The following is a 25,665-nucleotide window of genomic DNA, read 5'->3' as shown; positions in this document are numbered from 1 at the left end:
AAGATGGCCGCAGGGCGTCAGGCACCTCCCTGGAAGCAGCTAGGCTACAGGCTGGGGCTTCCGGGCGGCTCTAGCAAGCGGCCGGAAGTGGCGTGTCCGCGGTTGTTGGTCGCGTTGCATGCTGGGAGGAATGGACTAAGTGGGCGGTGGGGGCTGGGTCGGACCGAGGAGGGTTCTGTTGCTTCGGGCTTTGACATGGAGTCCCCCTGAGGGCGGCCGCCCCGGGAGGCCCCAGATAACACCCGCCTGGTCCCTGTGCGGAGCTACCCTCCGCCCGGCCATGCCAGGCCCAGCCGCCCCTGCAGGAGGCCGGAGGTAAGAGACGGGGCCGGGCCGCTGCGCTCGGGTGACAGCGGGGAGGCGGTCGGGTCAGGGCTGGAAGGTGAGACCCTGCCCTCCGCCGCCCCTGAGGAGAGCGTCCCGAGGGCAGGCGTTGACTCCGGAGACACCCGCCCCGCTCCCCCACTGTGCCCTCGCCCCACCCCACCCACAGACTGGGGGGCCCAGGCACTGCTGTGAGACGACAGCCTGGGGGGGGGGCAAGAAACCCCCCATCGCTGGAGGCCCCCACACACACACACCCACACCCCGCCCTTGGAGGGGCCAGAGGCTGCTCCTCTGGCCCTGTGTCGTGTGTGGGTCGGGTTTCTCCTGGGACCCGTGCCAGACTCTTACCTTCTGACCCAGCGGCTGGTGTGTGAGTGAGTCTGACCAGGGCCTGTAGGTTCCTCAATCGTTTCTTTGCCTACTTCTGTGCCTGGCTGTTAGTGGTGAAGATGGGGAAGGTGGTTTGAAGGACTGTTTTTCATTTTAGATTTCTGTCCCCACCAAAAGGGTGAGGGGAACCTTCTGAATTTCACTCTGCTCCCACAGATGAGTTAAGGTTGCTGCAACACTGAGGTAGTGTAGTGGTAAGTGCTGTAGAAAATCTTAAGTGAATAAATTTGTTAGTCTCTAAGGTGCCACAAGTCCTCCTTTTCTTAAGTGAAACAGATTCCCTCCCTTGACGGCTGTCCTTTGGGTCAGTAGATCGCCTTTATTAGAGACAACTGTCACATGGACACCTGATTTCTGTTTAGTTCTCACTGTACTCTAGTAAAGCCATACGTCAACAAAATTCACTTGTTTGTCGGAGGTGTGTCTCTAACTAAAGGTCAGACAAAACTCTCTACCACCTATCTTGGAAGATATTCCAAAGTGATTGCTTAAAATAGGGGTTTCCTGTTAGAAATGGGATTTTAGTGCATGTTCTGCTGCATTTAATTCCATTAAGAACTAGGGTTGGAGGGTTGGGTAGTGTTGTATATGATATGCTATTGGACATTTAAATTGTGCCGTGTTGTTCACCGCCCAAACTTTTTTTTGTCTTTGTATGACGAGGAGTGCTTGACACATTGTTTTAATAATAGTCCACAAACAAATTAAGTAGTACTAAAAGTAACGTTATGCTGTTGTTTTTCAAGCAGAGGAAATCTGAAGTGTGCCAAAACAAAATTGTCAAAATGCTAGAATGGTTCTGCTTATTATAACATTTCAGCATATACCTGTTTTCAGGATCATACGTGGCTATCCAACGCACAGACAAAAGTTGTTTTCTTATTAGAGATGGTGTCTAAAAAGTAAACACAGTAATGCTGTAGTTACTTCAGAGTGGTCACTGAGGACAAGTGATTGGCTGCTTGTTAATGGTGGCCCTGCCCGAATGTTTCACTCTAGGCAGTTTCAGTTTAATTTCAGTGTACTGCAATATGCAGTTCCTGTTACAGTGAACTTCTGCTCATAAGTCTTTCTGTAGGAAAAAAAAATCTTTAAAAGAGGGTCCTACTGTATTTACTAAGTAATTTGTTTCTCCTAGGGTTTAAATAGAGAACTATATTTCATTTGAGGTACTTTTTAGAAGTTGAGCTCATTGTAAAGTGGTCTTATTGAGTTCTGATTAAAAAATGCTATTGGACTTGTTCTGAGAAGTTAAACTTAATTATTTCCTTTTCATTTGTTCAATAACCATACTATTATGAAGTAGACTTTTGGAAAACTCAGCCTACTTAAGCATAGGAAAAAATGCTGGGTTATATGCTATGTGAGCGTGTGTAGATGCACACAAACTTGCATTTAGGATGAATTGTTTTAAAAAGTCTTTTGTTTTAATTCCTCAGTATAACAACTCCTGTACTGGGAACCAGAGATATAACTTAAAGAATACAGCATTAACAGTTTTTGGGTGGGAAATGGGGAAGTCACATTGCTTTTTGTTTTAAGCAGATGTCTTCCTCGTGTGGTTGAAAGTAAATAAAATTTAAACCACGTTAACTTTCATCCGCAGAAAAACATTGAGCTTAAGTAACTAAGCAAGGATACACCCAAAACAACACATGTAAATTTGGTGTTTCTTTGACTGACATTAAAAAAAAAAAATCCGTTTTTCTCTTTATGTTCAACCCACTCAAACTACACTGCTCAGCTGCTTCTGTAAATGAGGAGGTGCTTGAACAGTGTCTTGTTTTGAAGTGAACTTTTGTTTATAGTAGAGTTTCTTCTAGAAATTTTTTTTTCTCTAAATTAAAGGTTTGGGTTGGTGCTACAGGGAACAATTACGTATTGGCAAGGATATTTGCAAGGTGACCGAATAGGTCTTTCATTTCTATGATTCTAATATTTATTAAATGATTTGAATAATTTGTTTAAAGCCTAAGAACCCTTTTCTGAATGAACAGAAGGAAGGCAATTGATTCCATTCACATTAGTGTTTTAGGAAGCAGGTAGCAGGGGAAGGAAATGTGAAACCTGAAGTTCATGTTTTCATTAGAAGACAATGGAAAACAGAGTGTGTTGTTTCAAGTCCTGGACTTATGCAAGTACTACGTTGTTCTTAATATACCAACTATATAGATAACATCATCTGATAAATGATGATTGATGTAAGTCTACTGTTGCTAAGCCAGTACAGCACAATACAGCCTGATGGGTTTTTTTTCTTCTTATCCGTTGAATACATGTTTTTGTCTGTTGAAGGAAATGTTTATTTGTTTTAAAGCTGGAGAGCTGTAGCAACAATAAAGCAGAGGCAGCAGTGACTCTTTTGCCTATTAGAGCAGTACTCCACCTACCAAACTTTGAGTGAACCTTACAAATGAGAGGTTTCAGAGTAGCAGCCGTGTTAGTCTGTATTCGCAGAAAGAAAAGGAATACTTGTGGCACCTTAGAGACTAACAAATTTATTTGAGCATAAGCTTTCGTGAGCTACAGCTCACTTCATCGGATGCATGTAGCTCACGAAAGCTTATGCTCAAATAAATGTGTTAGTCTCTAAGGTGCCACAAGTACTCCTTTTCTTTTTACAAATGAGAATTCACCTCTGGGCTGTTGTCATCTGCTTCTTGATTTAGTGCATATTAAGTTTGAAGGGTTTGTTATATGTAGTTCAGAGGATATTGTTCTGAAATATATCTGTAAGAACAATTGTGCATGTGGAATCAGTCAATGCTACGCCTGACTCAGGAGACAGCTCATGGTGTCTGACACCATCAGGTGGTCCAGAGACACATACACAGAGCACATCGGGGACATCGTCAGTACCAAGTCGAGTAATCGAGAAACGCCAGTCAGGGAAATAACCCGCTTCCTTCTTTCGAACCAAGGGACGCACCCCACCCGTGTACTTACTTACTACACCAATACTGACTTGGACTCTAAATACATTCTATGGGTGGCATAACTGAGATCACTTATCCACTGACGTCTTAAAATCTCCCACACCCCAGTCTGGGTCTATGCTGGTTATGTACTATGTATATATCTTAAGAACTCCCCAGATGCACAGTACCTTCCTTCTTAACTTGTGTAAATTTGATTTTAAACATTAACTTTAATAAAATTTTTATATCTGTAACAGTTGACCCATGGTAACATAGTTCTAATGGTGTGTAATCAGGTACCTAAAATTTATACTTAAATACTGAGTTTCATGCCGAAAAATATTGCTGACTTAGTTGAAAACAGTTCTAAAGTGAAACTTCAGAAGCAGTTAATGCTAAAATTTGTGAGTCATCTTGTAATATTTATGTATATTATGGATTAGTAGTTTACTCTGTAAGCAACAATACAATGTGTATTACTGCAAATCTAGACCTTAAATTGATTCACAGTCAATGGCTGTAGATTGCTATATGAATGATAGAAATACTCATTCTCTGGTAGTGAAGTTTTAGAAGATACAGCAACTGAAACTTGGTTATAGATTATTAAGGAAAAGTATTGAATCTGATTTTGTTAAGGGGACACTGTCAATTCACATTGGGCCAAAAATTTACATTGTATATTTAAAAGTTTCCAAAATCTGCTAGGACTAGAAACATTAATTTAAGTGAAATTATTTTGTTTTAAGAAATTCCTCAGCCCAAACATAATGCTACTTCCTGAAAACTGTAAAATAAAATTTTAGTCCCATTTCATTGCCCAATTTGAGTGAAATACAAAAAGTAAAATGGCAAAAATTAAATGTATTAACCATGAAACAATTTAAAATCTAATCTGATATTATTAGTAACCCAGGAAAGGACTTTTTTCTAACGTTTAAACAATTGAGTCTCTTGAGTTTCATTTTTATTTTCTTTTTACAACCTAGCACTTGCTAATGGAAGGCTTTGCAGAATATTTTAGAGCTTACTGAGACCACAGACAATTGATGTAAAATGTTTATAAAGGGATTCAAGAGAAAATGGTATTGATTATTTAAAAATGTTGTGTACGTTATGTTTTGTAAATACAAGCAGAGATGAATACAGGTCATATTTTTAGACAAAATGAACATACTAGATCTAGAAAACAGCTGTTCTCCTCAACTGTTCAGTGTGTCCCAGCACTTATGGTGTTCTGGAACTCCTGCTGCAGAAAATCTTACTGTTGTGACAGGGATAGAATTGAAAACATTGATTTATTTTTCAGGGCTGTCAGGTAAAATCTTCTTGTGGATTTTACTGGTAAAATCCACAACACAGAAAAGAAAATTAGGCTTAGTAATTAAATTTAGAAACAAAATTAAGTTATTCCAGTTTGATCAGTAACTCTCTTCCTAGGATGGGTTTTCTGGTAAGTAGGAGTGTTGGGAATAAGATGATGATTTTCTCTCTCTGTCCACTCCAATCACTCTAGACGAGGAGTGGGTTTATATACTGCATCTCTGATTTTTTTCATCATTTTTTCTTTCATTATTAGCACATCACCAGTGCATTGTCTAATGTTCTGAAGTTATTATTTAGAGGATTAGAAGTGAATACTCAAGGCCATGGCTCTCCTCTCTATTCCTATTCTCAAATGCATCACTTTGGTAATGTTTGCTCTACTATTGACCCAGGTGCAGTTGATCATTGCATGACTTGAAATTAGTGCTGGTTCAAGGCTATTTTAAGGGTCATGGGGGAAAAAATGGGGATTTAGCTTGATAGGCCAGTAATGAGTAGAGTTATAAGAGAGGAAGATGTCTTTCAGTAGAAAACAACACTTTGATGCCCTGAGGATCACAAATGTCATTGAGGTAGTTTTTGTTCCCATTTAAAAAAAAAAACAAACCCTGCAAAGGCAGGAATAAAATGCTGTTGAGGAAGGGGAGATAACAGAAGTTAGTGACTGAGTCCATTTCACTGCCGATGCCGGTTTTTTCACCTAAAGCACTTAAATATTTTAGTGATTGGTGCTAAAGAAATCTCTAACAGCACATTTTTTGATCTTTTATTTTCCAATCTACTTTCAGGTGTCTCAAATGATAGGCTTCCTTCACTTCCTCCGGGGAGAATCAAATATGTTACAATATTTTATTGTTGGAATGTCTTGCTAATCAGCTTCAATTTTTCCTTAACTTCTTCCAACTACTTTTAATTATACTTTTTTACCATCTTAAATAGTAATCTCCCTCAATGTTTACACCTTTAAATATGTCTCCCCTTTAGCTCTTTTCTTTCCTTATTAGTCAATTCCTGGCATCCTATTTTTGTAGCTCTTTTACAGCCTACCTCTGAAATTGGATGCTCGGAACTGAGCACACTATTTTGAGAACAGTATTGTCTTAAGAGCTACATAGAAAAAGGAGGTACACGCTTGCTGCCTCTGTGTACATTTCCCAAAATTACATGGGTGTTTTTTCCTGCCATATCACATTATAAACTAGCTGTAGCTGTGTAGTTGACAAAGTCAGGCTGTCACAGGGCAGAGCCCGTTGCCCCTCTGGGCTCCCCATTCCCAGTCATGCTGCGTCCGCCCCACTCAGAGTCTAGCTGGTCCTTGGCTCCCAGTCCAGCTGCTGCCTGGGCTCCCCGCTCCGAGCTGGGCTGCACCTGCCTGGCTCCCCACAGGCTCTTGGTGCTGCCTGGTGCCTTGGTACTGCTCTTGGTCCTGCCTGGAAGCTCCTGCTCCCCACTGCAGCTGGGCTTCCTTTAGGGAGCTGGGAGCTTTAGGGTAGTCGCTCAGCTCCCCACTGGCTACCTGGAGGCTGATGGCTCCCCACAGGGAGTCTAGTGGCTTCACAGAGGCTCCCAGGAGCCACCCGGACTCCAGGCATGGAGCTCGCAGCTGGGAGCCCAACTGTGTCAGGGAGCCAAGAGCCCCAGGAAGCAGTTGGGTTTCTGGCGGTGGGAAGCAGTATGTGGCGCTGAGAGCCCAGACTCTCAGCCCCCCATACTGCCCCTCTTAAGTTGGTGGAAGAGCTCCTGGTGAGACACGCACCACCAACAAAAGGAGGGTAAAGTACAGTGTTCCCTCTAATTTTTTATGTCCATGTGCGGAATGAATTTTGTTATGTGCACCACTCCGGAGGTGATGTGTGACACATCACCTTCATATTGGTGCACATAACAAAATTCATGTGGTGAGAGTGAGGCCTAGAGGTTCGGAGTGTGGGAGGGAGCTCAGGGCTGGGGAAGAGGGTTGGGGTGCAGGGGGTATGTGGGCTCTGGGGTGGGGCCAGGGATGAGGGGTTTGGGGTGCAGGCTGCCCTGGGGCTGCAGTGGGGAGAGAGGACCCCCCCCAAGTCCTCTGTCACTGCAGCAGCTCAGGGCTGGGGGATAAGCTCCTTTCCCTGGCTTCGGCAGCTCCAGCAGACCTGGGCCGGGCTGAGGAAGGGGCTCCTCTCCCACAGCTGCAGCAAGTACAGGACTGGTCCATGCTGGGGCTTGGGGCTCAGGGCTGCAGTGGGGAGCGATGCCTCTCCCCGCTGCGACAGGTCAGTGCTAGGGGAGAGGCATCTCTCCCCACTGCAGCCCTGAGCCCCTGCGTGGGGCTTAATAGGCAACTGCACGGCCACACAGCTTAAAGGGAACAGAGGGCTTGACTACACTTGCGAATTACAGCACAGTAAAGAAGCCCCGGGTGCACTAGCTCACTACTTGTCCACACTGGCAAGGCACATAGAGCGCTCTGACTCTGCGGCTACAGCGCTGCTGGTACTCCACCTCAGCAAGTGGAATAACGTTTGCTGCGCCCCCGCTGGAGCGCTGCAGTGCCAGTGTGAACTGTACTGCGCTCTGATCAGCTTTACTGATTGCTTTATTGCGCTCTGATCAGCCTCCGGAAACGTCCCATAATCCCCTTAAGTCAGTAGTTCTCAAACTAGGGCCGTCTCTTGTTCAGGAAAAGCCCCTGGTGGGCCGGGCCGGTTTGTTTACCTGCCGCATCTGCAGGTTTGGCCAATCGCAGTTCTCATTGGCCACTGTTCGCTGCTCCAGGCCAATGGGGGCTGCAGGAAGGTTGGCCAGCACATCCCTCGGCCCACGCTGCTTTCCCCAGCCCCCATTGGCTTGGAGCAGCAAACCGTGGCCAGTGGGAGCTGCAGTCGGCCGAACCTGCGGACGTGGCAGGTAAACAAACCAGCCCACCCCGCCAGGGGCTTTTCCTGAACAAGCGACGGCCCTAGTTTGAGAACCACTGCCTTAAGTCAAGTGGCCACTCTTGTCATTGTTTGGAATCGGCTGTAGGAATGCAGAAATGCCTGTTGAAAGCCCCGTTTCTGACAGCCGGCTGCTTATCTCCTCCGAGACAAAGCAACCATTACTGTGGAATGCTCTGTGTGTGTGTGTGTGTGTGTGTGAGAGAAGAGAGGCGGGGTGGGGGAGGGGGGCCTGCTGCTGTCTGAACTTACAAGACAGCATGCTGACATGCTCTCAGCCCCCCAAAAACCCACCTTCTCTCCCCCCACATACACACAACACACTCCCTGTCACACTCCACCCCACCCCCAATTTGAAAAGCACGGTGCAGCCACTTGCATGCTAGGATAGCTGCCTATAATGCACCGTTCCCAATGCCGCTGCGAGTGCTGCAAATATGGCCACGCCAGCGCGCTTGAAGCTGTCAGTGTGGACAGACTGCAGCGCTTTCCCTACTGCGCTCTATGAAGGCTGGTTTAACTCAAAGCGCCTACATCTGCAAGTGTAGCCATGCCCTTAAGTAGAGTGGACCTGAACCACCGCAGTAATTACTAACATTACTTAAAGTTGACCTAACATAGGTCAACTTAGTTTCTAGTATAGACATGCCCTTAGAAGTAGGTCTGTGGAAATCGAAGCTGATGTAACTTTGTTTTCCAGCCTGCCCAATGTGTATACTGCACCCACTTGCCTCCTAAACATTGCCTATGAATTTGGCCCATGATTTAAATATAAAGGAGTCTAAATTGGGGTAACTCTCAAACCAAGGAATGAGAAGTAACTAAGGGAACAGTATATGAATGTGTAAATTTAAACCAGGGGGTCGTCTACTTTCATTTACACTTCGTTTCCAAGTAGTTGGTAGAACATGTAAATTAGATAAACTCCCACTCCCTTTATGCTCTCACAGTGTTAAGTGCTTCTAGAGTGGTTGGTGGTATCTAAGGATGTCTGACTTATACCATCTTAAAAATCACCTCTGAATTCAGCTCTTAGAGTTTGTGATTTATCTGAGGTTATGTTTACACTACACTCTGTCCACAAAATTTGTGTCACTCGGGTGTGAATATTCTACCCCCCGAAAGACAGAGTCGCTGGTAGAACTGAATTTGGAAATGGGACTTCCCAAATCCATGATTAGGGCTGGTCCCCACTACGGAAGATTGGAAGATCGAGGCTGCTGCAATCAATGTAGTAGGGATCGATTTAGTGGGTCTAGTGAAGACCCGCTAAATTGATGGCAGAGCGCTCTCCGGTCGACCCTTGTACTCCAGCTCTCTGAGAAGAGTAAGGGAAGTCGACTGGAGAGCATCTGCTGTCGACTCAGTGCAGTGAAGACACCAGGGTTAGTCGACCTAAGCTTAGTCGACCTAAGCTTAGTCGACTCCAGCTACATTATTCACGTAGCTGGAGTAGCATAATTTAGGTTGACTTTACCCCGGTAGTGAAGACAAGCCCTTAGTCCACTGGACCACTCAAACCTGTCATCTGTCACTCTCTGGCCTCTTTCAGCATTATTGCTTTCCAGTTTTCACTCTTCCATTGAATATTTTTATTTCAGATTAAATTTCTTGAGATGTATATATTTTCGTATTTTTTATTTAGAAACTGATGAAACTAAGAGCTGGTATAACATAACTCACCTTGATCAAAATTAAATATTCAGAATTATTGCTCTAGTTTGCCTTTAAAATAAAATACAAATGTTCATTTGCATGGTGTTGTCAGTGGATCCTTTCAATAGCAGTAAGTTTGTCAGTAGTTCCAATGCCCTTATAATTGATAGACATTGAAATATAAAGTTACAAGTTGAAAACTTGAAACCAGTTTGCAACAAGTCATGTAACAAGAAAGTAAGCTTGGCATAAAAATTCTTTTGAATGGTAGGTGAAAGACTGTAATGGACCTGCCTAAGAGATAATGTTTGCAGGTTTTAATGGTTCTCATGGAAAATGAGCTCTTTGTACAGGTTCTCCAAACATATATTCTTGCACTTTATGCAGCAATAGTGGAGAACATGTATCTGTATAACATATATAGAGAAAGATAAAGGAAGCAAAACATTATAGACAACACTGAATATGGCCCAAACCAATTTTATTTGTAAAACTTAGAGGTGTGGTCAGCTCTGGGAGAAGCTATGTGACTTTCATCACTCAGCACTGACCTCTGTGGATCAAAATAAGCTTTATGTAATTCAAATGGAAATACAGTCCTCTTCTTTTAACACAGAAGCCATTGTGGGATCTCAAGTTGTTGAGAAGAGAGAACTAGGACTCCTCATCATAGTACAAACAGTCTGGTCCTCTAAGGCTATGGCTACACTACAGAGCATACAGCGGCGTGGCTGAACCGAAGCAGCTGTGCCACTGTAGCGCTTTTAGTGCAAATGCTGTAAGCAGATGGGAGAGAGCTCTCCTGTCGACTTAGTTCCTCCAGCCCCTGCTAGCAGCAGTAGCTATGTCAGTGGGAGAAGCTCTGTCTACACTGACGCTTAGGTCAGTGTAATTTACGTCACTCATGGGGCTGCCTTGTTCACACATAATTTATACCAACACAAGCTATAGTGTGTACATAGGGAAGTCAGTTGCCTCTTTGTGTTGGAGACTGAGATAAGACTTAGAACAAAAGCGTATGCATGACGCTTGTGATCACAGAATATTATCAGGGTTGGAAGGGACCTCAGGAGGTCATCTAGCTAAACCCCTGCTCAAAGCAGGACCAATCCCCAATTTTTGCCCCAGATCCCTAAATGGCCCCCTCAAGGATTGAACTCTCAACCCTGGGTTTAGCAGGCCAATGCTCAAACCACTGAGCTATCCCTCCCCCCTATATAATATGATATAACCACTGCTTTTTATAATCATACAGATATCGAAAGGCCACGAATGATAGTTAATGTTTTTCTTCAGTATGTGTCTGAATAGGCATTGGAAGTTAAAATTCACACTCTATAGGGGAGGATAGGAGTGTGACTCTTCAATCCAGTTCACTTACGATAGCAATATTGGGCATGATCTTCCAATTTTTCTGCCTTTAAATACAAAAAGAGAATTGGAGCTGCTCAGAAGGAGTATAACTATTGAAGATGCATTTTGTATTGAGAAGAAACTGATCCCTCTGATATATCTAAGTATCATTCTAAAAGTGAGTTTGTGAAAGTGTCCAAACAAACCGTTGAGGTGAACAGTCAAGGACACATTCCTTTACCTCACATTTAAAAAAAAAAAAAAAAAAAAAAATTAGCTCTGCTGCCAGGTTAGTACAAACTTCAAACCATGGAAATAAATGCCTTCCTTACATCCTCTCGCACACAGTGGCACTTTCTACAAAAAACAAAAAACAAAAAACCCATCCTTATTTTAAACCAATTGCAGATAAAGCTCTGTTCATAAATTCATGTTTCCAGAATTTTCAAATGATTGGATCTTGGAATAAGCTCTTCTAAACTTCTATTTCAGAGCCATCTTCTCTAAGGGTAGGGTGGGATAATTTTATGTATTTCTCTGAAGGAGTTAACCAAGGCGTGTGTGTGTCTAAATGGCTCTAATTGGGTGGGCACAAACCCCAAAGAAAGAAGGAATACCTGTTTTGCCAGATTGTATAGGCAGTGGTTCTCAACCAGGGGTACGCGTACCCCTGGGGGTACACAGAGGTCTTCCAGGCAGGACATCAACTCATCTAGATATTTGCCTAGTTTTACAACAGGCTACATAAAAAGCACTAGAGATGTCAGTACAAGCTAAAATTGCATACAGACAATGATTTGTTTATACTGCTTTATATATTAAACTTTGACATGTAAGTACAATATTTGTTCCAGTTGATTTATTTTATAATTATATGGTAAAAATGCTTGCTTTTTTAAAAAAGTGTGCTGTGGTACTTTTGTATTTGTATGTCTGATTTTTGTAAGCAATTAGTTTTTAAGTGAGGTGAAACTTGAGAGTACACAACACAGATCAGACCCCTGAAAGGAGTTCAGTAGTCTGGAAAGGTTGAGAGCCACTGGCCTAGAGTGTGATTCAGAAGATGTTTAAACTGAGAAAAGAATTCTCTGTCACAAAAGATAAACCCACAATTCTAGCTCTTAGACTCCATTTGAGATGTCAGACAAAAGTAGGGATTAACAACTAAAGGAATTAATGAAGAAAGCTGTCATGCTGAAAAGCCACAGATTTTACAGAATGTTAATGTCTGAGTGCATGACAGTGGATTCACTTCAATAGTTTGTCTTGGGAGGGGGAAGCTCTCACAGTAAAGCCTTTTTTTTTTTTTTTTTTTTTTAAGATTCTGAATTTTTAAAAAAGAAATTTAGCCTGCGAGCTGAAAATTCTCATGCTTGTTTCCATTTCATAGTGAGAGTTGATAGTATTGCCATCTCTTAAACTGAAAAGTGTAATCAAATTCAATTTTTGCCATCTGAGTTAGCCAATCTTAGGAAAAAATGGCATGATTTTTTTCCACTGAATTTTTAACTTAATATACTTTGTCTTCAAATTCTTGAAAAAACTGATTTATCCTTTTATGTACTGTGATGCACCTTTCCTATGTCCCTGTGAATTAGTATATTCTGTGTGTATGTATGTATATATACAGGTACCTCCTCCAGCTCCCCCAACTGTTCTCTTCTCCCCCTCCCACCCCCCCGCAGTATCCTCTTTTTGGGAATGTGAAATAAAAAATGTGAATGTGTGTATGTATGGAGCTCTTCATGTATAATGTGTGTGTATGTATGGAGCTCTTCTTAGGGTTACCATATTTCACATTCCCAAAAAGAGGATACTGCGGGGGGGAGGGAGGAGGAGAAGAGAACAGTTGGGGGAGCTGGAGGAGGTACCTGCATCAAGGGTACTTACTGGAAGGTGGGGGGTAGTTTCACTCCCTGTCACTGTTGCAGGGTGGCTGGCATAAGCCCAAGATGCAGTGACAGCCATCCCTCAGTGCCTCCCTGCAAGACCCTCCCAAGGGCTGGGAGCTGGGGCCTGGGTAGGCAGGATCCGGCAGCTGTGGCTGCAGGGAATGGACCAATCAGAAAGTGGACCAGTCAGGGCTCTTTCTGAGCTCCAGAGTCCACTCTGAAAAAATCTCAGAGATTGCCTGTTTGAAAAATCCACCCGAACAGAAGCTCAATAAAGAGACAATATCCAGGAAAAACCAGACGTATGGTAATCCTAGCTCTTCTGTATTTGTTACAATTGAAACACATGTGTGATCTTAACACGTCAGAGCTTCCAAATAAGTCATATGATATACATGTATGTAGTTGAATATGCAGTTTATTTTTAAAAAGATAATTATTTTACATGGGGCTAGATTATAAAGTTAAATATACAAATGCTAAGGCGAGATGCCAACTGGCAAAGTTATGATTGCTGAGAGGCGCTGTAACTTGACATTTCACAAGTCTTGACCATTTAAAATCATTTGCAGGTCCTGTTGCAGGATCTAGGCTTTAAACAGTTCCATTGTGTTGCTGTGTACTAATTACTAAACAGTTGATCTATTTTATTCCATTCTAGTGGTGGATTAAGTGATCCCTGTCTCGTTTTTAAAAAGCTTTGAGAAAAAGGCTATATATACACACAAAATCATCTTTGGTAGGGACATTGTCTGGAAATAAGAATTACGTTTCTTTTAAATTCATTGTTTTTTGCTGTTCATTTCTCACCTGAAATCCTAATCCTTAGTGTTTGACATCAGTTTTATTAGCTGTGGAGATAAATGTGGTTTCTGAAAGGGTTGAATTCATGTGATGTATCAGCAGCAGGAACAGTGAATCTGATTTCATGCAAATCCCTGAATTTAAAAAAGCAAATCCTCCACATGTGGTGATAGTGCAAAATAGATACAGGCTGAATGTTTTCTAAACAAAAAGCTTTCAAGTTTAAGCAAGGCTTCTGACTAATTTTTTGAGGATTAATTTTGGTGCATCTTTCAATTAACATAGAAAATTTAAAATAGCAGTACAAGTGTTTTCACCTTCTTTTGCTACTGAAAATGTAGCTGTCTTGAACTCAGATCGTGTATAATAAATATATATAATAAGTATAATCAACTGTTTAGTAATTAGTACACAGCAACACAATGGAACTGTACAGTCAATGTTTTGTGGAATCTGAACTTTTTAGTCAATTTGGTGACATTTAAAAAAGTTTGCAGGAAAAATGTTAGCAAGACATTGGCCAATATCTTGCATAAACTAGAAGATTTCTCTAATTACCTTTCTCCCCCAGTCATTTATTTTCCCTCCCTTTGTTCATATCCATGTACCCCTGATGATGCAGATGGAACCCACTTCTCAGCCCTTTGCTGCTTCTCTGCCAATCAGATGGACCACTGAATTGTATAAGGTACTGTTTTCCTGGGACCTAAAAAGTACTACCTTTTACAGCTCTTTAAAAACTTGATGGCCTCTTGAATGAGAAGAGCAAACCAGACTTTTGTTTTATTACTGAACTAACATAGCTACCTACGCTTCACAATACACCACATGTTTGTTAGGGCTATCAATATCTATTCTAATGTATTTTATTAAATTTTAAAAATGTTTTCAAATTTTGTTCCATTCTCCCCCCCCCCCCAATTTCTTCTGCCCCACTTCCCTTTTCAGTCAGAGCTGAACATTTCTAATGCTTTGTTGTTCAAAAACATAGTGATTTGGTCACCGACAACATTACTGAAGGTAGCATCGCTCTGGGGGTTGTGTTCTGTTAAAGGTGAAATGTAAAGAAATAAGTTAGGGGTTTGTGTGTCCTTTTATTACTTCTTTCTGATTGAGAAACATGTATTTTGTTTTTCCTTTTAAAGAAATGTTTAAAGAATTGTCTGCTTGGATTTTTTTTTTTTTACTTGCAGAAAAATCAGGAATATCAAATCTTGTTTTCCCTGTTTTTGCTAGAGGTCAGAAAGCCAAAAAGTAAACTTAAGGCTACAGAGTTATTTGTTTTTTAAAAACAGATTAAACTTTCTCTACCTTTTTAAGATCATTTTTAGCTGCTACTACAGATCCACAACCAGAGGTGAAAAACTGTTTGTTTTTATGGTATAAAAAGCTAGTGGCTGTTTGTTAGTGGTAGATATTATCTAAATCAGTGTTTTTCAACCCGTTTTCATCTAAATGACTGGAAGACTATCTTCACTGTTTGAATTCTTAATCTTTTAAGTCTCCCTTGAGTTCGAATAATCTTAAGGTAGAACAAAATTCAGGTCTGAAATGACACTTAAGGCTTTAATTTATTGGGGAGAAGGGTTATGAAGCCAGATAGCTATTCTTAAAAACAGTGTGCAGAAAATGCCATATTTTAAAATACTCGTAATTGTATTATTTACATTACATTGACTTTAAAAGGGACAAGAACTTAATGAATATCAGTTATTCTGTTTTTAAAGAAAAGTGTGAAACATATGACATCAAATGTTCTTTTATGGCTTTTTAGAAACTTGTCTTTACTAAAAACTGAATATTTAATAGAAATATTTTTTGCGCCTTTCCTTCCAGTTTGAGTCCAGTGGTTAATTGGGCCAAGAGAGGGATGGCAGCCCTCGGATCACTCAGGCTTGATCTACATTACAGAGTTAGGTCAACGTAAGGCAGCTTATGTCAACCTACTTATGTCAGTGTACACACTACAGCCTTCCTCCCACCGATGTAAGTGCCCTACTATATCAACATAATAAGTCCACCTCCACAAGAGGCGTAGGTTTGTGTCGGTGTAGTTAGGGCAACGCAGTATCTGTGTAGACACTGCATGTTACTTACATGGTCTGTTGGCTGTCATTTTTGTCATTCATCCATGCCAGAGCCGCGAAATTGAAAAGAAAGTGGTCTGTCACCCCAAGGTGGGTGGGGGGCTCCCTGTGAGCCAAGTTGTGCACAGTGGGCTCCCTGCTCTGAGCCGGGAGCGCACTCCAAACTCCCAGTGGAGTGGTGGAGCCGAGAATCCAGACAGCCGCCAGGCTTCCGGCACAGAGCTGCGTGTAGAACTGCCAGCCCTGGCTCTCAGGCTCCCACACTGCCCCTCTTAAGTCAGTGGAAGTGCTCCTGGTGACAGAAAGAGGGCAGTGTGGACACGAACCAGTAATTATTGTGGTGGCTAAAAGTCAACCTATATAGAATTTAAGTTTGTAGTGTAGACATGCCTTCAGCAATTGTTCTCCTAGGTATTTTAAACCTTACTTAAAAGAAAAGGCTTGTCTACACTACAGATTTAGGTTGACCTCACCAGGAGCACTTGCACTGACTGAAGTGGGACATTGTGGGATACTGACAGCTGGGTGTGGGACACTGACAGCTGTTTGGGGCTCACAGCTGGAGCCCTCCATCCACCGCCGTGCGACAGCCTGAGCTGTGAACCCCACCTGGGGTTCAGTTTCACATCAGGAAGCCTTCCAGCAGTGGAAGTTAACATTCTTGTGAATTTCACAGCTCCAGCTGAGTGAGGGGCTGCAGAGGGGAGGCAGTGACAGCTGTGAAACTGATAAGAATGACAGCCAATATAAGTAACAGTGTCTACAAGGACAATGCATCTCCCTAACTCCACCGACATTAACTCCACCTCCATGAGAGAGACAGTGCTTATGTTGGTGTAGTAGACCACTTACTTTGGCAGAAGCAGCATTCTAGTGTAGACACTGACATAATTAGGTCAGTGTAAGTTACCTTAGGTTGACCTAACTGTAGTGTAGGCCAAACCTTTGTAAGTAGCTGAAGTAAGTGGCCTGCTACAGCAACATAACTACCAGCAGTGAAATTGTCAGTTTCATGGCTCCAGCTGTGAGCAGCAGGTTGCTGGGAGCAGGGACAGTCCCGAAATTGAGAAGCCTGCTGATAAGCTCCATGCTGTGAAATTGAGCTGGCTCCAGGCTCACAGCTCAGGCTGTCACCCTGGGGTGGGTGAGGGGCTCAAGCTGTGAGCGCTGCGCAACTGTCAGTGCCCCACAAGTGCTCCTGGTGAGGATGCACACCACCGGCAGAAGGAGAGTAGTGTGGACACCAACAGCTGATTGAATTATTGCGGTGGCTGTAGATTGACCTAAATAGTGTCAACCTAATTTTGTGATGGAGACAAGTCCTTTGTCTCTGAGGGTATTAGGGGAATGCATCCTATAGGTTTCCCTTTGGACAGTACATTCAATGATTCTTTAACTAATCAGAGGAGGTCATATTGATGAGAGACGCTAACCCTCTCCTATCCATCCCCTACGCTGAGCATGCTGTTTCTGCAGACTCTGGCTTCCAGTTTCTACCTATTTAGAGAGGAAAGTTTGAAAAATCTAACTTTGTTTTCAACAGCATACTGACTTTCTTAAAAAACAAAAAATAACCCGCCACCAATTTCTGTATAATAACGGTGTTTTCCCCCCCTGCACCAATAGACTGAAAAATGTCCTGCTGAGTGAGAAGATGTGAGTTTCTTCCTTTTAAGAAAGAGCCACCCCATATTGAGACCAGATAAATCAAATCCATACTGTGGATTTTCCTACAAAATATCATAAACATCAGCACTTCAACTATCTTCCATGCTCTAGCAGTTTTATTCCTGTTTTGCTAGTTGGGATAAAAATGTATGAAAGGTACAGTGGTACTTACATATCTAACTCTTTCCAGTTACAGATGTTCTAGCTTGATGGACTGACTTTACTATATTGTACTGTCAAGGGATTTAGCTGCTAACTGAAAATTCAGTGAGCAGAAAGCATGCAGTGATAAAACTCTGCTAGAATGCCATTGGACTGTTCCATAAAACTTGTTTCAATGACTTTCATAATATGCTTTCTTGACCTGATGATTATGCCTTTTTAGAAATAATTTTACTACACTCTGATTACCCAGAATGGCTTCAAAGAAGTGGAGAAATAAGTAGTAAACTAGCTTTTTAAAAACAGTTGTTTACTGTACTGAAAGCCTAAAGATTACTTGGATCTCCTGGGGCTAGGGAACTTCAGTTTCAAGATAACTAACTGAAAGCGAGAATGTCAGCACAGTTTATGCCAATCTACGTTACGATACCTAATTTAAAAAAAATGTTTTGCAGAACTGTTGGGCTATTCCTTTTAAAGCTTAACGTAAATATTTTAAGAGTATTTTTACTTCAGTAAATCCTTGGACCCTTGAAACTGATGTTGTAAATGTTCTTTGCAGTTATGTGATTTTGGTAGTCATTTTAGGTGGTTTTTCAAGAAAGCATGGCATTACAGATCTGTCTGTGGATGGCTTGGACTAGAGCGGGAAGGAGAATATACAGTACACATGGGAAGCATTGGGTTTAGTTTGCTGCTGCTCCAGTAACTTTTGTAACAAATGTTAAACCCTGCAATAATGTGATAGAAAATTACTACTGAGGTTTGCAATGTTGTCACATTTTTAGGGTAATTGCACCTGTATTTTCCCCTCGAGGGGACCTACTTAAAGATTTCTGACTCCCAGCCATCACCTCTACTGCGTGGAGGCCTGCATCTCACTCCCTTTTAATTGAGGGTTTTAAGGCTGCACTGCTCCCTGACCTATACTCTGATATCTCCAGCAAACCAGTCTCCCTAAGAGGCCAATGCCTGTGCTTTGCTTTCTCTCCTTGGGCTATGGCCAGTATATTGCTGGCAGTTACAAGTTGCCACGCACATTTATTCTTGAGGTAAAACATTATAAAGAAAGCATATAAAAAATAAAATAACCTACACGCATGCTCAACAGCTCATGAGAGGTCGCCCCCAGCTCCAACATAGGGTTCTAATAGGCCTCAGTCCTTCAGACCCCACAACTGGGTTTTTTCTGTGGTTACCAGGTTCACATCATTCTTAAGATCGGGAACCAGAACCAAGCCAGGTCTCCAGTCTCCCGAAACGTGTAATCACCAGTTGATCGCCCTCTCCTCATGCTGTAGCTTCAGAAAGCTGTTTTTGTTTCTTTGTTTTTTGCATAACCAAAGTTATGGCATTACCCATTCCCCCAGGAAATCCATTTAACACCTATTGGCCCAAAAGTCCTTTTTGGTCTGGCACATTTCAATATAGCCATTTTTGTACAGGAAATAAATATTATGGTGTATGTACAGCTCCAATACCTACATTGAACGATGGTCCTGATTTGTGAACAGTAAATGTTACACATCATGAGTACTCCTATTTTGTAAAGTGTAAAGACTGCTTTGAAACTTGCATTCTAAAGGAAGAGCCCTGTCTCCCACCAAATTAAATGGCATATACAGCTCACCATGTGTAAATATAAATAAACTCAGTGGGAACTTGCAGCTGATGCAATATCGAAATTTTAAAAAACCATTTAAAGGGAAAGAATGAGATTTTCTTTCAAAATAACTGGTACTAAAGTAGTTTACAGTTTAAGTTTAAATGATAAATCTCTTTATTTCTAAGGTATTTATAAAGCACCCAATCACCATAGTTCCTAGGCACTGAAAACACTAATATGTGGAGTATAAGACTTCTAAAAAATTGGACTCATCTCCTTTCTGCAGTTTAGTGGCTTTCAGTTGAATATTTTAAAGATAATCCTAGCTTCTGTTTTTGTGGATAAACTTTGATGAAAAGGTTACTTTTGCATTAGGCTTTGATGGTACTTACAGCAGCAGTTCTCAGCTAATGGATGGTGACCTGAAAATGAGTTGGACCAGTTGCTTAGTAAGTGGGGCACTCTGGCTGAGAACTATAAAATCCTATGGGCTGTAGAATCCAACAGAAGTCTGGGTTTGAGGAGAAGGAACTCCAGGCTCCTACTCACTATCCAGTCAGCTCCTCTCTCCCTTTCCCCTACCAGTCCAAAGCTAGGATCCTGTGGAGCTATCTTTGTGAGGTGAGTGCCATGCAGGAGGGGAGAATTCCCCATTTTTTTGATGCACAACCCTTAAAATGGCTTAATATTTTCCCATAGTCCTCTACACACACACAAGATTGTGGGGTGTGATACGTCAAGTGTATTTTTGGACATCTTTTGAGTCACAGGCCAAGAGAAGTTAAGAACCACGGAAGCCCATTTTGACCACCTCTGTGGAGAGTTCCTTAGCTTGTCAAAACAAATGTGTTTCATGTCTTTGGGATTCTTTTTGGTGTGGAATCTTGATGTAATCCTCCAGCAGTTAACAGGAAGTCTTAACTGCGTGGCAGTTTTTGTGACGATATATTAAAAAAACAAAAGAACGAGAAAGTTTCACTCATGGTATTTTTTTTTTGGCCCCCTTTATAAAGTCCTACTTGGTCATCAAAGGTCTACATTTTGGCCATTCCTCTCAATAATTGGTTTGTTAAAGCTACATCAGACACTTCCTGTCTAGAGCACTGAGATAAATGTGATGCAATCTCTGGCACATTTTGTGAATACTTTATCTGATGACAGAATACAACTGTTTCCCTTTTCTAATGTTGCCCATGCACTGCTTATATCATTTTTTCTTTAAATGAAATGTGAAACAAAATATTACACACTAACAATCTCACTTTTTTACAATATAACTGTAAAACTGCATAGTAAATTGCAGTTTTTTATATGTCAGAAAAGTAATGATGTCTTTTTTTCCTCTGTAGATATAAATTAACCTTCTTCTAAAAGGAATTAAACAATGGAACCAGACATAATTCGGATGTACTCTTCTTCCCCTCCACCACTTGACAATGGCGCTGATGATGATGATGATGAATTTGGGGAATTTGGTGGATTCTCTGGTGTTGGCACTTCTGGCGTAGGTTTTGCTGATTTTGATGCACCAGACTACTGTAATTCAAAGGAGGAATTTATACCCACAAACCATTTTATGCCAATTCATGATTACTCTGACAATGGAGATAGCCTTGCAACTTTTAACTCTGTTAAAAATGGTAAAGTTAAAGACTGCACTGCAGAACTTCCTAAACCCGCTAAAGAACTCTCTGATATATCAACTAATACCAGCAAAGAAAAATGTAAATCTAGAACTTCAGGTACTTCCTTTGATGTAAATCTGGAAGATGTAAAGAGAATAGGGGAACAAAAAGAGAACATTGGGAAAGCAGAGGGTTTCTCCTCTGAAGGCATTAGAACTGATATGAAAGTTACAGGCCAGGACCAGCAAATAGACACTTGTAATGGTGAGAAACTCCCATGTCTAGAGATTCTAACAAATGGTTTTGCAGCACTGGATTCTGTAAATCCTCAGGGAATAGAAGATCTGGACAGCGTCAGTGACTCAAAGGGACGAAAAACTACTAGCACTCATAGCACTGAGTTAAGTTTAGACTCTTTGCCTAGCCCAGCTGAGGATTTTGCAGATTTTGCTGCATTCTCAAACAATGAAACAATCCATTTAGAAGAACCAGGACATAAAATATGCAAAGTTTTTAATGAAAGAGAAGCACTGAATGTACAGGAAAACCATATAATAAATAGAGTGGCTCAACAAAGTATTACGAAGGAAGTGTCTTCAGATAGAAGCTATGAATATGAAGGAGAGATTTACACTGAAGATGAGCAGGCTTGCATTTCAGAAACCAGTTTAGTAGATGATGAAGTTGGTAGTAATTGTGAGCAAGACCCTACAGCACTGGAACATAATGACTTCATCATTTGTAGCACACCTCAAACAACTGAAATTTCAATGGGCACTACTGAAAATGCAGAAAACACTGGAAGGCGAAAATATTGTGACATTGGGAACAGCAAAGAACTTGATTTTTCTAGGGCTAATGATTCTTCAGAAACAGAAAGTATCAACTTTACTAAAATTCAAAACCCCACCAGTGATCCTGCAGAAGAAACTGATTTGGGTGATTCTGAAGATGTAAAGAATGGTGAAAGTAGCATTGAATTTCTGTCTTGTAGTGATACAAATGAAAATGATTTTTGCACAGTCAGTGGTGCATCTCCCGCTTTTATTAGCGATACTCAAGAGTCAGTGAATGATTTAAGTTTAGAAGAATCTTCTGAACAATCTGCACACTTCAGTGAGCCAAGTGGTGAATTTGGTGATTTTAGGGATATAAGTATTGTGTTAACTGTTGACAAACAAAGGTTAGGTCACTCTGAACTAAATCAGACATTAGAATATAGAGCTACCAATATGCTTTCTGACTTGGAAGTCCCACCTCTTGCTGAGTTGGAAAATGGAGAGAATAGTGAATTTGGAGAGTTTGATTCAGTGCCAAAACCTCAAGATGAGTGCAGTGCTATTCAGGACTCTGATGACTTTGCAGACTTTAGTTCAGCTGGGTGTAACGAAGCTGCAGAATGGAATGCTTTTGAAGATGAACAGAAAGAAAGCTGTTGTTGGGCTGCTTTTGGAGATGAACAAGCTGCTGAATCTCATTATAGAAAAGAGACATGGCAGTCACATAGGACAGATCCATCTCTTAGTATTGGCAGCCCAGTGATCCATCAGACTGACGGTGTTGCTTTGGCATCTTTAGAGGGAGCTGTCAGTCGGCAAGAATCAGCACCTTCAATTCAGGTAACTTTCTGTGTTTTGTCCCTTTTTTGGATTTTTTTGAAATTGCTTTATAAGGCTTACATCACCCAAGTGTCCCTTTTTTAAAAATAATCCATTGTGCATACAGTTCTTTCCCAGTGCACATTTTTGAATATATGTAAAGCAGTAGCTTTTGTGTATTTCACAAAGAATACTTGTTACGAGAATTTTTATTTGGTTTTTGGAAAATGTATTCCTTCCACAGATGTATTCCTCTGACAGATGTAGAACTCCTTTGAAGTTTCCATTATGGAGAGGCACTTAGAGACTCACCAGTGTGTCATCTTTCAGCTGTTCCATTGATTTACTTATTGTTTTGGTGTATAGAAACAGCTTCAGTGGTTTTCATTATCATTTGATGTACAGATGCAAAATAATACAATGGTGTTCTTTTTAAATCGATACTCCTTTTAAAAAATTGTTTTAAAGAGAGTAATTGAAAGCTGATAGGTCTCATAGTCCCTGAAATGTAATCTGTTAAAATAAGTGACTGATAAACTGATCACCAATCTTAATCTTTTTTAAAAATCTTATAATGTAAAGTGTTTTTCTAAGACTTTTACTTGTCACTTAGTTCCTGTTCGTGTTGTCCACTCTGACTTCCTCGTCATGCACAGTCAGTCTGTTACAAAATTGTTCCTGGTCTAGTAGTAAAATATGAAATTCTTTCCCTAATGCTTTAAATCTTAAGGTCACGCTAATTAGAAAATTAAAGGGTCAATTGTTATGAAAACTCCTATGTAAAACGCTAATTTGTGGAGGGAGGGAGGTTAAACATTATGGCAAAGGTATTAATATTCAAGAGTGATTTCTTTTGATCACTGCTATACCTAAGCAAGAATATGGGGATAGATGACTGTTCAAAAAATGCTGGTAACATTCATTGCATTTTTGCCTTATTGCTAATTGTGTAACTAAATACTAATTTCTAACTTACTAGCTGGGCTTTTTCTTCAGTCATCTGGTTCTCTTGCACCAAGGTAGATGTTTGAATGTAGTTGTACATTCTTGACTTCAGAACAACTGTACTGAGTTTAAAGCTCCCTTTGCTGAGCATGTGCAGTGTAGTTGTAGCTGTGTCGGTCTCAGGACATTAGAGAGACAAGGTGGGTGAGGTAATTTTTTTTTTTAATTGCACCAACTTCTGTGGGTGAGAGAGAGAGAAGCTTTTGAGACAGAGTTCTTCTTCTTCTTCAGGTCTGGGAAAGGTTCTCCGAGCATCACAGCTAATTGCAAGGTGGAACAGACTGCTTATGCTAAAGAATTTGTTCCACTTTGCATTTAACTGTGATGCTAAGTATTTCCTTATCTAATTGACAGCATTCTGTATTTGGGTGCTCACTCGATGTGATTACTGTTTTAAATGCAGAAACTATACCAGTACTGTATAGTGGCATGGTTGAGATCCTTTCATGGAGGGAAAAAATGAGTTATTTATCAGTAGCTGGAGTCTTCCAAATGTTGACTTCACCAATCGTCCTTCACTCCTGTTTCTCTCTGGAATCAGGGAACAGGTAGCGAGGTTGCGGTGTCTTCTGAATGTAGAGCCATAAACTGCATGAATCAAGGGATGTAGCACTGATCTATGCTAACTGCTTTAATGGGGGTCAATTTTGATGTTGGCTTAACTACAAAAGCTGGCTCAAGTGAGGATTGTATACGGAGAGGAATTATAAGTAACCCAGTTTTGCCAGTAACATATAGATTATAAATTGAGGGCGGGGGAGAGTTTAATTTAATGTTGTTAGTGGTAACCTAGAGCAATGTTTTTGTAAACATAACTAGATCACAAAGGCACAACCAGGGTGTTTGAGGACAAAATGAAAATCTCTGCTCTGAACTTATTTGGTTCTGTCAAATTTAATTTTTGCAATATTAAACAGATCATCAGTGTCAAGTACTTGAACATATAATTAATTGTTGCTGGAATTTGTAATCAGGGCAGCCTCCCTTTAAAATAAATTGTCTAAAATTGCAGTTTCTGAAGGGGATCTTCCACACTTCTTGTTGCAAGTAGACTAAGAAGTCGCACAACTTCATCTGTACATTGCTGAAAACTGATATTTTGACACATCCTTTTTAATGGGACATAAAAATAGTTTCTTCCCTCAAAACCAAAGGCTGATGGACAAACATTACATAAGCTGTTTAATATTTAAAACTTTCAAAGCATCCAGTAATGTCTCATTTTGACTGTGAAGATCCAATAACAGTTGTTGCAATATAGTCTAGGCCTCCTTTTTTAAGTATAAGGTCCTATTCTGATCAATATATAGGGTTAGACGTGATACTGCACATAAGCTTCTTGGGGCAGAGGCTGCCATCTTCCATGTCATGGATGCACTGAGCACTTTGACAGTGCTTAACAGTTAATCTAATTCACTGATTGCCACGCAACAAAACCAATAAATCATTTGTTCATATCCTGCACCATACATCTCAACAGTCAGGTATGTCCTGTTTCTTTTTAAATTATGCAGAAAAATCCATTACCACGATGTCATAAATATAAAGGGAAGGGTAAACCCTTTAAAATCCCTCCTGGCCAGAGGAAAAATCCTCTCACCTGTAAAGGGTTAAGAAACTAGGATAACCTCACTGGCACCTGACCAAAATGACCAATGAGGAGACAAGATACTTTCAAAGCTGGAGGGAGGGAGAAAACGAATCTCTCTCTCTCTGTCTGTCTGTGTGATGCTTTTGCTGGGGACAGAACAGGAATAGAGTCTTAAAACTTAGTAAGTAATCTAGCTAGGTATGCGTTAGATTATGGTTTCTTTAAATGGCTGAGAAATTAGGCTGTGCTGAATAGAATGGATATTTCTGTCTGTGTATCTTTTTGTAACTTAAGGTTTTGCCTAGAGGGATTCTCTGTGTTTTGAATCTGATTACCCTGTAAGGTATTTACCATCCTGATTTTATAGAGGTGATTCTTTTTATTGTTACTTCTTTTTTTTACTGTTTCTTCTATTAAAATTCTTCTTGTAAGACCTGAATGCTTTTTTCATTGTTCTTAAGATCCAAGGGTTTGGGTCTGTGGTCACCTATGCAAGTTGATGAGGATTTTTACCAAACCTTCCCCAGGAAGTAGGGTGCAAGGGTTGGGAGGATTTTTGGGGGAAAGACGTTTCCAAACAACGTTTTCCTAATAAAATAAACCCAGATAAACGTTTGGTGGTGGCAGTGGAAGTCCAAGGGCAAAGGGTAAAATAGTTTGTACCTTGGGGAAGTTTTAGCCTAAGCTGCTAAAAGTAAGCTTAGGAGGTTTTCATGCAGGTCCCCACATCTGTATCCTAGAG

At 41.0% G+C, this 25,665-nt stretch overlaps 1 protein-coding gene across 15 annotated transcripts in view; it reads left to right on the top strand.

Moving 5' to 3' along the window:
• AFTPH (aftiphilin) overlaps positions 1 to 25,665 on the top strand; it is a 61,245-nt gene continuing 35,580 nt past the window's right edge. For 2 of the 15 annotated variants that reach the window (XM_043543968.1, XM_043543961.1), the window contains exons 1-5: positions 106 to 315; positions 815 to 911; positions 14,204 to 14,269; positions 15,418 to 15,567; positions 20,454 to 22,348. In XM_043543968.1, the coding sequence (XP_043399903.1) occupies positions 20,489 to 22,348 (1,860 nt within the window). In that variant the 5' untranslated portion in view covers positions 106 to 315; positions 815 to 911; positions 14,204 to 14,269; positions 15,418 to 15,567; positions 20,454 to 20,488. Of the gene's footprint in view, positions 383 to 814; positions 912 to 10,047; positions 10,109 to 14,203; positions 14,270 to 15,417; positions 15,568 to 20,453; positions 22,349 to 25,665 lie in introns of those variants that run through there. The other 13 variants (XM_043543964.1, XM_037896059.2, XM_043543969.1 and 10 more) reach the window with 11 other exon arrangements.

This window comes from Chelonia mydas, chromosome 3, assembly GCF_015237465.2.
Source record: "Chelonia mydas isolate rCheMyd1 chromosome 3, rCheMyd1.pri.v2, whole genome shotgun sequence".
Taxonomy (NCBI): domain Eukaryota; kingdom Metazoa; phylum Chordata; order Testudines; family Cheloniidae; genus Chelonia; species Chelonia mydas.
This window is presented reverse-complemented; position numbering and strand designations above follow the sequence as displayed.